Consider the following 13,574-nt stretch of genomic DNA (forward strand, 5'->3'; position numbering starts at 1 on the left):
GTCGTGCTCCAACATCTTCACGATATCGGCTCTGTTTGACCATAATACCTCTCGCGTGACTGGCTTGCTCCTTTTCCAACTCCCTTCCCAGCTTCTTTCTCCCTCTTTTTCGCTCTTCCACCTCCCTACCTGCTCACCACATTCTCTTCTCTTCTTCCTACCATTTGTCCCGTCATTTTCTTGCTGCTTTCGCTTGGACGGCCATCTTCTTCGCGGGCCGCTGCGTCGTCCCACTCCGCCGGCAATCCGAGCCTCCGCCAGCTGCGCTCTTGCTTAAGTGGCGTGCGAACACAATACTGCGAAGCACACTATCCGGTCCCTCCCGCTCTTATTGCTCGCTCCCGGCAAATGTACTGAAGCCCTGAGACTAGCTACAAATTTGCTGCTCATTTCTCCTACACTTGGGCCAAAAAATTGTCCTTCTTTGACTGGACAAAGCAGGCGCGACCAGACATTAGACTCTTACGAGTACCTGGTCCAGGAGCAGTGAGGGGCCCACACTAACCTGAAAGAGTCTAAGCACCACACCCCTCCTTTCCAAAGCCGAACCACCAGCGCGCGTCTTTTTGCCCTCCACTCTCTCTCCTCCCCTCTCTCCCTCTCCCCGACGACCCCTGGCTTGCAGAGGTTCTGTCGCTGTTCGCCGCCCCCCTGTGTCCACGCGAGCAAAGGCCCCTCTTGCCTGCAATCAACGGCCCAAACGACGGCAAAATAAAAAATAAAACAGGCGGAAATATTACCAAAGCAATATTATTACTTTTGAAAAAAAAAAGTCGCCCGGAAATTCGACGAAAATGCCAGCCTCGAATCTTCCAGACTTCCGTCATACGCGATCCGCCAGCCTCACCAAGATCTCTCCCCCCAACGGCCACCACCTCCAGGACCCTCTCAGTCCAATGGCTACACAGAGATTCGACGGGCCTCGAAGCCCTCCTAGTGAGTTTTCCTCCCTGCTTCAGCTCCCCATTTTCCCAGTCCCTTTTCGCTTCCCCTCTATTCCCATCAGCCAAACCAATTCTCACACCCTCTCTCTCACTCTCAGATACCGCCCATGTGCCGTGCAAGTTCTTCCGTCAGGGCGCATGTCAAGCAGGCAACTCTTGCCCCTTTAGTCATGACATCGGCGCAGCCACCGAAACGGTCTGCAAATATTTCGCAAAGGTAACTTACGTTCTTTCCGCCCGTCTCGCCGAGTTTTGGCAAAGACCGCCGCTCGACACGCCTTTCCCTACTCCCAACTGCTCTTTGTACCTATCACCTCCAAAGGTCCTTCTGCGTGCCGTGTTCCCGTCGTACAAAGCAGTTGACGGTGGTGGCACTGCTTTGTTTCTCTCCTTCCACTCCTCTTCGGCTGCATGGCACATTACTGACACACGTCTTTGGCCTCAGGGAAACTGCAAATTTGGTCCTAAGTGTGCCAACATCCACGTCCTTCCCGATGGCCGCCGCGTCAACTACGGCAAAAATGGCGTCACCATCGGCGCCGCTCCCCTTGGCCTGGGCAACCGCATCAACCCGGCCGCATATCTCCAATCTTCCAACAGCGCCTTGACAAACTCGTTTCTACACGCCAATGCCGGGACCGCCCAATCCTCGTACCCCGCCAACCCCCCCTTTTCTACCGGTGCTGCCGGTGAAGACCGGTTCCACTCCCAGTCGAACCCGCTAGGCCGTCAGCCCAGCATGGATGGCGGTCTGCCCACCATCGACACCACTTATCCGTCGAATCCTGCGTCAGCTTACGGCTCTCCACCAGGCGCTGGCCTTGCCGGCCTCGAGGACCCCAGAGCAGGATTGGGTCTGTCGCCTGTGAACGTCAAGGTGCTTTCTGTTTTGGACGCACCGCTGCCGGCTTCATTTGACTCCAACGGTATATCTCACGCGGCTCGTTACGGCCCATGGCCTGCGTCAGTGCCTTCAAAGTTCGGTCTCGAATCGCCAACTCCCTCTCTGCACAACGCAAAAGACGACCGCACATCTGAGACCTTAAAATTGCTCCACACATCTGCGTTCGGCAGCAGTGACCATCTCTCCGCTGGTCTACTTCCGCCCGATCATAGCATGGGAAGCAGTCCGACTGCCCTGGGCGCTCACGAGGAGTTCTTCGGAAAGCGCGCTATGCACTCCAGCTCGCTTCGCTACTCTAAACCAAGACTTTTGAGCAGCAGCGTACCCAAGGTGGACCGCGATTGGGATAACGAATTTCTTTTCTTGGAGGAAGACTATGTGCCTGGCACCCTTGCCAACGAGGTTCTTACCCCGCAAGAAAAAGCCCGCAGGGGCTCTCTGCGCTTGAACGACGGCGACGGTCTGTCCGAGACACCTGTCACCTCTAACCCAGCCTCTGCCAATGCGACAAAATTCGGCAGTCCTGTTGGCGCTGCGGCCGCAAGTCCGAGTCGATGGAGCCCGTGGTTCCAGCAGCGACAGCCGCCCCGCAGCGATGACGAGCCGGAGTCCGGTAGCCTAAGCCGGTCGATGAAGCACGCCGCTTCCGCCTTTGGGCACGTGGGCAGTCCCCTGCGCAACTCCAGCCTAGCAAGCAACGGCGATCTGGATGGGCACAACAGCGATTTTTTCTCCCGCAGCATCTCTCAATCGGCCACTGTCAACGGCAGCGAATCGCTTTCCGTTCTCACCCAGCAGCTGCAACGAACTCGACTCAGCGATGACGGAAGCAGCGCGCACAGCCTTAGACTACACCCGAACGCGGCAAGAAATCCCAGCGTCTCGTTGAACACAATAGCGGCGGCTGGTATCATCGGTCGAGATCGCAGCGATCGCGACAGAGGCTTTGAGCGCCATGTAAGCAGTGGATCTATTGGCTCGTCCGCAGCTGGTCGATTCCCGACAATTATCGACGAGGAGGATCCCGCATTCCTTTTCAGCATGGAGGAAGAGGATGAGGCTGCGTCACAGGTGCGGACCCCCAAACGGAAATCTGTTGGCCTCGTTTCTGGCAATGGCGCTGCGGGCAGCAGCCTATGGAGCTATGCTGGAATAGTGTCCGGGAAAGATGCAGCGAAAACTCATGATTCTTCAAACCCGGTCGAGTCCATTGGAGGTCGTTAGCAACTTAACGCGCAAGTCTTATTTGACTCGTCCCTCATATCGTTTTTTCGCCTACTCAATGACCCGGAAAGCGTGACGCTCGAAGTCTCATTGCGCCATTCTTTCGATTGATCAAAATATCTGAAGACGCAATACACAGACATGGGAGACACAAGGTAAAGATCTTAAAACAATTCACCAAACGTGGGACAAAAGGAAACCTCTTTCTGTTCAAGTGGAGGCCGAAGAAATTTGGATGTATCAAGGGAGAAGGCGCGTTAGTTTTCAAGGTGTATTGGTGTATGTTTTTTGCTGCATATTGCATATTGTATGTTGCTTTTGTTTTCTATTTAGCATTATCGGAGTACCCTGAGGCAGGCAAGTGCCTGCATCTATTTCTTTCCCCTCTCTTTTATTCATAGCGCCGCAGACCTTTGCCTATTCTTAATCGTCACTTGGCCATCAATATATGATTAGGATTAAGGCTGGTCGGTCGGTGTTGCCGCATGGAGTTTGGTATCGTTTTATATGTTTTGAGAGGGCGGAACTCGGGGATTTACTAGCAGGAAACCGGAAAAGCATACCGCAGGCGCATCTGGTTTCCAGGGTTGTACATTTTTTCGGCATGTTTTTCGTTGTACTCCTATGCACTTTCATTGAAACCATGTAGACCAATAAAGTGGCGACGTGCAGATGAAGTACGGAATGGAATATGCAAAATCACATCTAGAGACACCTTGAATTCCAAATGATCGCTAGATAGCAGTGAAATGGTATCCTTTGACCTACGGAGTCCCTGCTGTATTGCTGGTGGCAAAAGCTGTTGTATAACAGCCGATGCAACAGGCGTCGTTATCGTTAAATTTATATGAAGTCAACACCACGAGACGACGGAGATGACGTGAGAGCAGAGGCGATCCCCAAATGATGACAATATCGACCTTTCACAAGCATTGAGAATACCAGCAGAGCAAGGAGATATGTTGACTCCTGCGATCCAGAGCTAAACGGTGCCAGAAACGCAACGGCTGTCCGAAAATGCGGCGAAAGGGCCGTAATCTCTTCTAGTTGTGATTTATTTATGGTACAGACGGGGATTTTATATTTATTTATTGCGTATATCGCAGGAAGACAACAGAGAGAAGACGACGGTGCCTATCGGGAGAGGAAGCAGTGAAGCAACCGCTCAGTGGGCATCCGGCTGGTGCAGGATGTACTCAACGGCCTTGTCAACTGGAGGAGGGGGATAGCGAGATTAGAACGGCGTACCCAAAGCAAAGATCGAAAGGCCGGCCTGGGGCGAGGAGTGATGGGGAGCTTACCGCTGTGAATGGTGTCAGCATCCTTGTCAGGGATCTCGATGCTGAACTCCTCCTCGATCGCCATGACGACCTCAACGGTGTCGAGGCTGTCAAGGCCAAGGTCGTTGGCGAAGTGTGACGAAGCCTTGATCTGCAATGGGGAGAGATGATGTCAGAAATGCATGATAAAACTTGGGTGTAGGAAATTGAAGGTACGGGACAAAAGATGACGTACGTTGGACGCGTCGTTGACCTTGTCGAAGCCCTTGAGCAGGCTGATGATGCGGCCCTCAACCTCCTCCTTCTCCAGGCCGCCGCCTGCCGAGTACCACCGGACGGCCATGGCAGCCACAGCGGGCCGGGCTGTCGGCACCACTGCTATTCTGCGGCCGGCCAGGGCGAAACGCGCGACAGTGGCCGTCTGGACGGGGGCGGCTGCGATCGCACGGGTCACCGAAGCGGCCGCACGGGCGATGGTCGAGCGGAACATGATTGGGACGTGGGTGGTTAGGAAGGAGGATAATTCGGTCTATCAGGAAAAAAACAGCGCTTCCTTGTTAGCCGGCGGTCCCACTAAGGTCTGGGAGGTATATCTGCCCATTGAGGGAACAGATTGCTTTGGCAAAAAGCCAAAAGGCAGCAGGAAAGACGGACCAAGCACAGAGGTGGCCGGGCCAGTTCGTCGGTCGTTCGAGAGGGGGGTGCCGAAGCGGGCGCGTTGGTTGAGATCGAGATTCGGTGGGGGGCGGAGGAGGAGAATGGCGGGAGAGGAGGCACAAAATAAGGGTCGAGAGAAAAAATTGGCCAGCAAGCCAGAGAGGAAAACCCGAAAGCTTGCGCTCAATTCCTGGGGGCGGGCTGGCCAATGGGCGTGCTTGTGATTTTTAGCTCCGAGCTGAGCCGAGTCACGTGGAATATGAAAATGGGCGGGCGGATAGCGTTTGCATGAGGGTGAAGAAACGGACTAGTCAGTCTGTTGAGCCTACGGTTTGCGTGCAGAGGCACGAAGGGACTGACACGCAGCCGTCACGGACGTGCATTTTCTGCGAGCAAATGGATTTCATCAAAAGTGTTTTGTATGTTTCCTTTTACACACAACGTCGTCTACAGCTTCTCTTTCTCTCATGCTCCCGTACTCTCCCAGCCCGACCCCATTACACCACCGTTGTTTTACCATGCTGTCCGCTTGACTGCGTGGCACCACGGTTGTGGGATCTGCCGTTGCGCGTCTTCGACCGAGAATATGTACCATTACCGGTAGGGCGAGTCTGCACGGATGGCAGCGGCCAGCTCCGGCTCCCACTTGTCTCCGTTGGACAGGAGCTTCTCTGGGAGTTTGTCAGCAACAGTCTACACGCGGGAAGAAGGAAAAAGGAAGGAAAAGACATGACGTACCCTTGTTGTAGAGCAGTTCTTCGCGGGTCTCAGTGGCATATTCGGCGTTGGGCGACTCGACGATGGCGTCAACCGGACAGGACTCCTGGCAGAAGCCGCAGTAGATGCACTTGGTCATGTCAATGTCATAACGGCTGGTGCGACGCGAGCCGTCGGCGCGCTCCTCAGCCTCAATCGTGATAGCCTGGGCTGGGCAGATAGCCTCGCACAGCTTGCAGGCGATACAGCGCTCCTCGCCGGACGGATAGCGGCGGAGGGCGTGCTCGCCACGGAACCGCGGCGAGATCGGGCCCTTCTCAAAGGGATAGTAGATGGTGTAGGGCGGCCGGAAAAACTGCTCCAGCAGCACGTACATGCCGCGCAGCATCTCCAGCAGCATAAAGTACTTGCCGATTTTGTCGAACGTGCCCACGCTCTCCTGGTCCCATTCCGGCCGCGGCTGGATGCGGAAGCCCTTGGGCGGCGGGCCAGCCGGCGTGGCGTAAGTCCGTCGTGACGACTGCGCAAACAGCGCCGCCGCCGCTATCCGGCCACTGGCAGACGAGGTGCCCGTCCGAGCAGCCGCCGCCGCCACGAGAGCAGCCGCAGGCGATCCGGGCAGGATCCGGGCGGCCCGCGCCATCGACGAGGCGCGCACTATCTGTGCAGAGAGCATCGTCTGTGTAGTTTGCTGCGTGCTTATGGGGGGGTGGATGGATGGGTGGTCGTGGCTGTACTCTGTTCGGTCCGGTCGTCGGTCCAGAGGAGGCAATCAAAACACTCAAAAGTGAAGTACCTCCTTGCCGTCACCAGGATTGATCGTTCAGGACAGGACAAAAAAACGAATCAATGCCAGAGTGCAAGGCCCGGGCAACTGGACTGCCCCAATTGGGAAGACAAGTCGATGGCGGCAGGTGGGCCGGTCAATTGGGTGAAGGGGGGGGGGGGGGGGGGCGTTGGACTGGCGTTACGTCTTGAGCTTGCTTCCGGGACAGAGCAGAAAAACCGACAAACGTTTTCGGATCGGGATTTTGGGGGTGGATGACTTCGTGTACCGTGTGATTGGCCGGGGAGCTCCACATATAAGTCACGTGTGGCGGGAATATCCCACAAGACAAAATTGCTAGCATAAGCAAAACGCTTCATATACTTGCTTCTAATCTGTGCCAACTCTCCAAATTTCGCTTTCATAAATCGTGTCTCGTGTTCCGGCTGTGGCTCGCATGCCACGCCCTAGAAGCTCTTGTCCCACGACACCCACCACATACCTATATTTGCGGCTACTATCAGGTCGAGCATCTTGAAGCCCTCGTTGTAGATGATGAGCTTGCCCAGCTTGGCCCGTTTGCCACGGTTGCCACCACCGGCCGGCTCGCGACCCATCGCGACAGCTAGGGTCTCGTCGTCGTCGTCTTCGTAGTCATCGGCGTCGCCGTCGTCCGACGAGGTCGACTGTCGGTGGTACCTCCAGCCGTACAAGTCTGGTCGGCTGCTACCGCTGCCGTCCTCAGCTTTGCCGCCCCGGAGCACGTCGCTGTTCGGCAAGTTAAACCGTAGCTCGCTGACCGGTGCAGCCCCGGTAATGACATCAGTAAAGGACCCCCCCGTAGCCCGGCCTCCGGCAGCGTTGACAGCTGCCGTCGTCATGCTCTGCCCGTCACGGATGTTCTGCGCGAGAACCAGCGGGTTGAATCCAGCCGAGCGGCCGCCGCCACCACCGCCCTCTCCACCGCCACTGCCTCCGCCGTCGTTGTGCAAGTAGTGACGACACTTGAGGCTGCGACCGCCGTTTCCGGTGCGGAACTCACATTGGCCGCCCCACGGGCTGGCGAATACGTAGCCGCGCGGCTTGAGGCCCGGGCCCGGTCGAGTAATCAGCGGCTGTGGTACGTCCACTGTGGCCGTATTGCTGGTGGGCATGTGGCTCACGGGGCGCTGCCGTTTCTGCTGCTGTTGCTGCTGTTGCTGCTGCTGCTGCGGTTCGGCGTCGCCGTCGAGCCCAGTTGTGTCTGAGGAAGACCGGTCGTGGCGGCGGAAGGCGTTGCGCAGGTTTGCCGTCCAGCTCTTGCCGTAGGACATGACGACCTGGCGCGAAAACCCGCTCTCGTCTCTGGGCTCGGGCCTGCCCTCGCGAGCCAAGTCCTGCAGGACTGCGGCCATGTCGCGTGGCGCAGTCTCGGCGTTGCGGCGCCGGGGGAAACCGCGAAATTTGGCATAGCCCGACGAGTCTAGACGGATGCTGATCGTGGCCTGTGGCTGCTGTTGCTGCTGCTGCTGTTGTTGGGTTTGGTCGCGGGCAGCGACGCTGGCATCGAGGCTATCCGGTGACCCAAAGCTACTTGCGGGCGGGTCTATCACCTGCAGCGAAGAGATCTTGCCGATGTTCCACTGATGATTGCTGGACGGGTCGCGGCGGATGAGGGTGAGCTGGAAAGGAACAAAGACCGGCGAGCGTGGAGACAGTGGAGAGAGCGGTCGCTGCTGCTTCTGGGTATCTATCGTCGTCTGGGAAGAGTAGGAGGCGAGGCTGGTGTTGGAGGTCGCAGTTATGAGGCCGATGGGGCGGGCGTCCTGCGGGTTGCTATTGCCATTGCCGACAGTACGTGGGCCCACGGGTTTCCGCGAGATGGACGGACGTGGTCTCAGCTGAACAGCTGGCGATGGGGAAGGTTGTGCGACTTCGACAGCGGTGACAATCTCGGGGGCCTTGACAGCCTCGAACTGGTGGTCCTCGTCCAGACGAAAACCGGGAGGGACCCAAGGCTGGCGGGGAGGCCGAGGTGGTTGCAGGGGCGGCACGTCTTGCGACGGAGCTGGTCGAGGAGGTAGTGGCGGCGGCTGTGGCTCATACAGGGATTGACTCGTGGACTGGCTGGGTGTTGGACTAGCTGGTACAGTCTCGTTCGTTTCTGGCCCTGGCAGCGGTGATAGAGGTGCATCGTCACGAGGTAGCTTTGCGGGCAGCGGCTTGCGGTGAATGGAGCTAGTGCGTGGCTGGTCGAAACTGGATCGCGGCGAGAAATTGCTAGCTTCACGGCCGGAGGAGGTCGACGAGACGAGGAGGCTGTCGCTGGGCAGATCGAGGTGAATGTAGTAAAGTGCGTTGGCGATATCTTCGGCCGTGACGTTTTTTCGCTGGGGCTTAAGGGTGGAGAGGATGACGTCTGACGAGGTTAGCAAGAAGGCCGATGGCAGATAGACAGTCAGGGCGAGTCAGGGCGAGTAGATTGTACCTCGAGTGCCCGGGACACGGGATATGTAGAGAGTGAGCGGCTCGCGCAGCCGTTCGGTGGGATTGTGAGGATACTGCGGCGGATTGGCGGCGAGCTCGTTGAGCTCCGACAGAGACGTCGCAGCCACGGCCGGTGTTGTGCTCATCGTGAGAGGGGACACGGAGAGAAGACAGATGGGGGACAGATGGGGACGTGTGTGCAGGTGGTGCAGCAGCCAGTTGTCTGACGGCGGCGATCAGATGAAGATCAAGGCAGCGGGACGGCCAAACAAAGCTTCGACGGCATAGCGAGGAGCTACTCTTGACGATGCAGGGCCACGTTGTCTTTTTTTTTGTCAGTGCTACTCTCTTCGTTGCTGCGGATAGACACCGTCTGTTGGGACACGAACGAGCTCTTGGCGAGAGCTTCCCGGCCGGTTGGGCAAGCTGAACCTTGATGTTTATTTTGATTTTGTCCATTTTCCACCATTTATTTTAGGATATCTCTATTTTAGTGCCTGGATGTCCGTAGCGGCAAAGTGCGTCGTCAGTCTGCAGGCTGTGGTGCGGGGCAGTGCAGAGGGGAAGGCCGGCCGCGCTAGTTGCCCAAGACCCGAATTTCCAGCAGTCGACGTCCTATGGCTTTCGGCGGCCTCTCATGCAGGAGGAACCTCACCAGGTCTCTAGCAAGCAGAGCAGGTGGTCAAACGATCTGGACGTCCGATAAGAGGCCCGTATGCAGTGGGACCGGAAACAAGAGGCCTTTTTGGCCGTGCCGTGATGGCTGTTCTGTCTGCTTCTCTGCTTCTGCCAAGGCTGAGTACTCCGTACCACGTCTCGCTCTGCTCCCAAAAAGCGCGTGCCTGTGATTGCAGCTTTTGCGTGTGGGCCCACCGTTAGCTATCCATTCGCCACGCCGTTTATGCGTTGCGCTGCGGCCGGACAGCGATCAAGTCCCAGATCCGGATGACGAGCAGACCAGCCTCAATTACTGGGCCGACATTAACGCTGTGACCGTGCATCCACACCTCCGGCCTCGCCATACGAGGCTCGCCTTCATGCACAAGCAGCGATGCGTTTCCCAGGTTGTGTCCACTCAGCATCTTGCGCCCATGCATCTGTCATGCCGCCCTCTCCCCACACACAGTTCTGGGCAATCCCGGTCCATTCTCTGCGGCTTGGATGTGGCCAGCCATGCATCGACGGGCCGCATGTTGTTGCCGCTCATGCGAGCACGAGGTATAGATCCGCCTGCTGCTCGTATATCAGGCCACGCTCGACCTGAGGTGGATTCTGCATCTACGTACTCTGGGCTCGAGCTTTTCAACAATATCTTCGACTTGACAGCTGCTTACGACGCGCAAGTACGCACACACACCCACACACACACACACATACGCCGGCATCATGTCTTCAAGACGCAACCCTCGCCAGGTAAAGTCGGCCAAGCGCTGGCTGAAGAGCCGACCCGCCAGAGATGTCAACTACCACGTGCACTCCCTCCGCTCATTGCGGTCACTCGAATCCGACGGATGTCACCCACACGCCCGCGCGGCAGAAGCCCTGCTGCGCATCGTCGCAGCCTGTCTGGCCAGCGTTGTCGTCAGCACCTGCGCCGTCACACAACTGCTAGTGCGTGTCACGAGCCCGCTGACCACCACCAACAGTCGCCTCGATCTCGGCCTCAGCTGGGTCATTGGTGTCCCGGTGGGCGGCCTGACCGCAGCCTGGCAGTTGAGCCGTCTTTTCTGGCTGCTGCTGGAGCCGTCTAAGAATAGCCGCCACCAAAGCCACCGGCCAGCTCTTCTGTTGGCAGCCGACGTCCTCGTGGAGATAGTTCTCTGCTTGGGCGCGGCCATCTGCGCAATCCTGGCTGGCTTCCAAGCCGCACGACATCTGTCGTTCAATCGGACGCACAAGGCAATCAGCTCTGCAAGTGCAAGGACGCATTACCACGATGTCGGTCCGGAAATAGCGCTGACTGCCCTTCTGGGACTCTTAATGTACGTATTTTCGGGCCGCCCGTCATATTGCCAAATCTTGACATGTACTGACTCAACAGGCTGTCAAGCTTCGGCATCCTGGGCCTGGTGCTGTCTGAGGCCTGTCGGTGGCGACGGAGCTCCAGTACTGACAGCAGCAGCTCAAGTGTGATCGAGATAATCCCACGAAGATGATATAATGAAAAAAAAAAACACTCAATCTGTAATCGCTGCAGCCTTTGATTTGTTACTGCAATGACAAGGCAGGCGCGTCCTGTCCGCCGTCTGACATTAGACTTGCGTGAGATACTGCAAAAGCATGGCAGAAGCAACTTCGTCACCCAGCCTGCGCTCGTTTCCCCTCTCAGCTATTGCCTGTCTCCCCCACAACCAATGCAAATTCCTCCTGAGTGTATGAATAGACGGTCTCAGCCATGCCCTTGGCCCTATACGAAACAGCCTGCTTGTTCCGCGCGATTGCTTCGCCGTTCCAATTGAGGCGGTACGCACCGCTGGCAATGGTGCCGTCGGCACCGGCCACGGCCGTCTTCAGGCGGATCTTGCTATCACTGTCGCTGCCGGTGCCTCTGGGGGGGTAGTACGCTGACGAGGCCATGAACAGCACGCGCTGGCCGCACTCGGCTTGCGGCACGGAGAAGAAGCTGAGCAGCGGCGCGACCAGGCGCCACAGTATCTTGACCCATCGCGGCAGCGGGCTCTTGTTGGCCAGGTCCGTCACCACATACCCGGGGTAGTAGTGCGCGAGGGCGATGCGGCCAGGATAGCGGGAGACGAGTGCCTCCATGTAAAAGGTGGTGAAGGAGGCGTTCTGGCCACCCCGCACTAGAATTCCCTGGTTCTCTGGCTTCCGGAGACTGAGGTCCGACTCGACGATGGCGCCCTCCAGCTTGGGGTTGAAGACAGACACGACGTGGCCCGGAGGATTGTCGTCCGTGTCATTAACCACATCGTCTTCCTGCACTGACAACAGAAGCGGCAGCAACTGGTCGACGACGCGCATGCGGCCGTAGTAGAAGAGTGAAGACGCAAAGTCGATGCCCTCGGCCGTTTGATGCTGGCTGAGTGACAAAACGCCCTGTGTGGCCACCAGCAAGTCGATGCGTGGCGCGTGACCCTCCTTTCGTGAAACAGCGCTTTCAGCCGCCGTGATGGTCTCACATACGTGATCCACGTCTGCCAGCAGGCTCAGATCTGCCGCCTTTACGAACTCATACTGTCCGTTGGCGTAAGCGGTACGGCAGTCGGCACTCAGCGTCTCGGCGGCCGTTTGGGACCGGCCAACAATGTACACTCGCAGACCGCGCGTGGTTTTGGCCTTGCCGAAGACGGTGGCAATACCCACCACAGCGTACGCACCTATGCCGGCAGTTCCACCTGTGAAGACGGCAACATACGGCCGGGAGCCGTTGCGGGCGAGATCCTGGTTGGCGGCCTCGACGACAGATAGCGCGACCATTGTAGTGTATGGCTGATGGTGATGATGATGGACGACGGCGTTCTCGAGGTCTGGATACAGAGTCGCGTTCTCGCAAATGACGTGGTGTGGCGTCACTTTCCGATATACGAGATACTGGTCTACTCTTGTACATCCCCTTGGGCCATCAACTTGGCCAGAATTTCAAGCAAAGCTCGAACAGTCTTGTGCGGGGTTTTATCTTTCACCGTTGGCTCCAGTCATGGCCCAACACAACCGATTAGTGTTAGTGAGCCGACTCGGCCACCAGCTGCAGTTTACATGGAATTCTAGAACTATGTCCAGATAGCGGGGATGGCTTTAACGGTCTTGGGAGTCACAAGTTGTCCCTACTTCCTGGTGCAGTACAGGGCTTGGATGGCATGGTTTAGAAGCTAATCGACAATGCAGCCTGTATTTTATCTGTCCTTTGTTTTCGTATCCTGTGCACATGGCCTTTAGTAAGATACATACTTGTTGTCATTCATGTTTCGATGGCTTCAGTCCGCGTTATTGGCACCGTTGTCCCCTCAGTCGCTTTACTTTATGATTCACTCAAACTTTGCGCTATGAACAGCACCCCTCTGTATTATCTAGCTGCGCCCGCCCTCACTCCGATGGTGGTGTTCCTGGAAAGCGCACAGCTCCTTCTGGGATTGGAACGACAGCCTTGTCTGCATATATGTGCTGGGCCGCGGTCCAGTCGAGCCCTGACACGATGACACCACCCTTGACACTGACCGTCGGCGCACCCGTGCCGTCGGCCTCGATGGCCTGGTGCAGCAGCCGTGACCCGCAGGTGGTGCAAAAGTAGCAGCCCATGTCGCGACCACTGCGGTATCTCTCGCCTGGTCGGCGGTACACGCTGACCTTGGTCCGCACTGCAGGCTCCAGGGGGAGAATGCCCTGCACCGGGAAGATGGCCGACGTGCCGTAGGCCGAGCTGCTCTGGTGCCGGCACTCATCGCAGTGGCAGTGGTACACAGCCAGTGGCGCAGCCGTGGGCAGGCGAAAGGTGACAGTTTTGCACTGGCAAGCGATATCCATGGCTGAAAAGGGCAGTCAAGAATGTAGACGACGAAGCTGCTTTGGCTGCCTGTCTAGTCGACAAAATATATGTGGGGCATAAATACAGTGCTTAAAATACGGAGTAACTCCTTCACATACTGTCAACTTGCTCG

At 57.2% G+C, this 13,574-nt stretch overlaps 7 protein-coding genes across 7 annotated transcripts; 2 read left to right on the plus strand and 5 right to left on the minus strand.

Annotated features, from left to right (window-relative positions):
* Positions 1–794: 794 nt before the first annotated feature.
* Positions 795–3,072, plus strand: CMQ_397 (spindle poison sensitivity protein; the record flags this gene model as incomplete). Its single annotated transcript, XM_014317476.1, has 2 exons — positions 795–936; positions 1,043–3,072. The coding sequence occupies 2 exons, from the start codon at positions 795–797 to the stop codon at positions 3,070–3,072; spliced, it is 2,172 nt and encodes a 723-aa protein (XP_014172951.1).
* A 1,165-nt stretch (positions 3,073–4,237) lies between these two features.
* CMQ_1698 (acyl carrier protein) lies at positions 4,238–4,842 on the minus strand (the record flags this gene model as incomplete). Its single annotated transcript, XM_014318777.1, has 3 exons — positions 4,238–4,284; positions 4,374–4,503; positions 4,588–4,842. The coding sequence occupies 3 exons, from the start codon at positions 4,840–4,842 to the stop codon at positions 4,238–4,240; spliced, it is 432 nt and encodes a 143-aa protein (XP_014174252.1).
* Positions 4,843–5,603: 761 nt separating this feature from the next.
* Positions 5,604–6,402, minus strand: CMQ_876 (NADH-quinone oxidoreductase; the record flags this gene model as incomplete). Its single annotated transcript, XM_014317955.1, has 2 exons — positions 5,604–5,680; positions 5,748–6,402. 2 exons carry the CDS (start codon positions 6,400–6,402, stop codon positions 5,604–5,606), a joined length of 732 nt encoding a protein of 243 aa, XP_014173430.1.
* Positions 6,403–6,959: 557 nt separating this feature from the next.
* CMQ_1540 (uncharacterized protein) lies at positions 6,960–9,104 on the minus strand (the record flags this gene model as incomplete). Its single annotated transcript, XM_014318619.1, has 2 exons — positions 6,960–8,890; positions 8,960–9,104. The coding sequence occupies 2 exons, from the start codon at positions 9,102–9,104 to the stop codon at positions 6,960–6,962; spliced, it is 2,076 nt and encodes a 691-aa protein (XP_014174094.1).
* A 1,240-nt stretch (positions 9,105–10,344) lies between these two features.
* On the plus strand, positions 10,345–11,114 carry CMQ_446 (uncharacterized protein; the record flags this gene model as incomplete). The annotated part of the gene is made up of 2 exons (XM_014317525.1): positions 10,345–10,940; positions 11,000–11,114. The coding sequence occupies 2 exons, from the start codon at positions 10,345–10,347 to the stop codon at positions 11,112–11,114; spliced, it is 711 nt and encodes a 236-aa protein (XP_014173000.1).
* Positions 11,115–11,283: 169 nt separating this feature from the next.
* CMQ_757 (short chain dehydrogenase reductase) lies at positions 11,284–12,396 on the minus strand (the record flags this gene model as incomplete). The annotated part of the gene is made up of 1 exon (XM_014317836.1): positions 11,284–12,396. The coding sequence occupies one exon, from the start codon at positions 12,394–12,396 to the stop codon at positions 11,284–11,286; it is 1,113 nt and encodes a 370-aa protein (XP_014173311.1).
* A 606-nt stretch (positions 12,397–13,002) lies between these two features.
* CMQ_1673 (glutathione-dependent formaldehyde-activating gfa) lies at positions 13,003–13,440 on the minus strand (the record flags this gene model as incomplete). Its single annotated transcript, XM_014318752.1, has 1 exon — positions 13,003–13,440. One exon carries the CDS (start codon positions 13,438–13,440, stop codon positions 13,003–13,005), a length of 438 nt encoding a protein of 145 aa, XP_014174227.1.
* Between the last annotated feature and the right edge of the window lie 134 nt (positions 13,441–13,574).

Source organism: Grosmannia clavigera (genome assembly GCF_000143105.1).
Source record: "Grosmannia clavigera kw1407 unplaced genomic scaffold GCSC_140, whole genome shotgun sequence".
Classification (NCBI taxonomy): domain Eukaryota; kingdom Fungi; phylum Ascomycota; class Sordariomycetes; order Ophiostomatales; family Ophiostomataceae; genus Leptographium; species Leptographium clavigerum.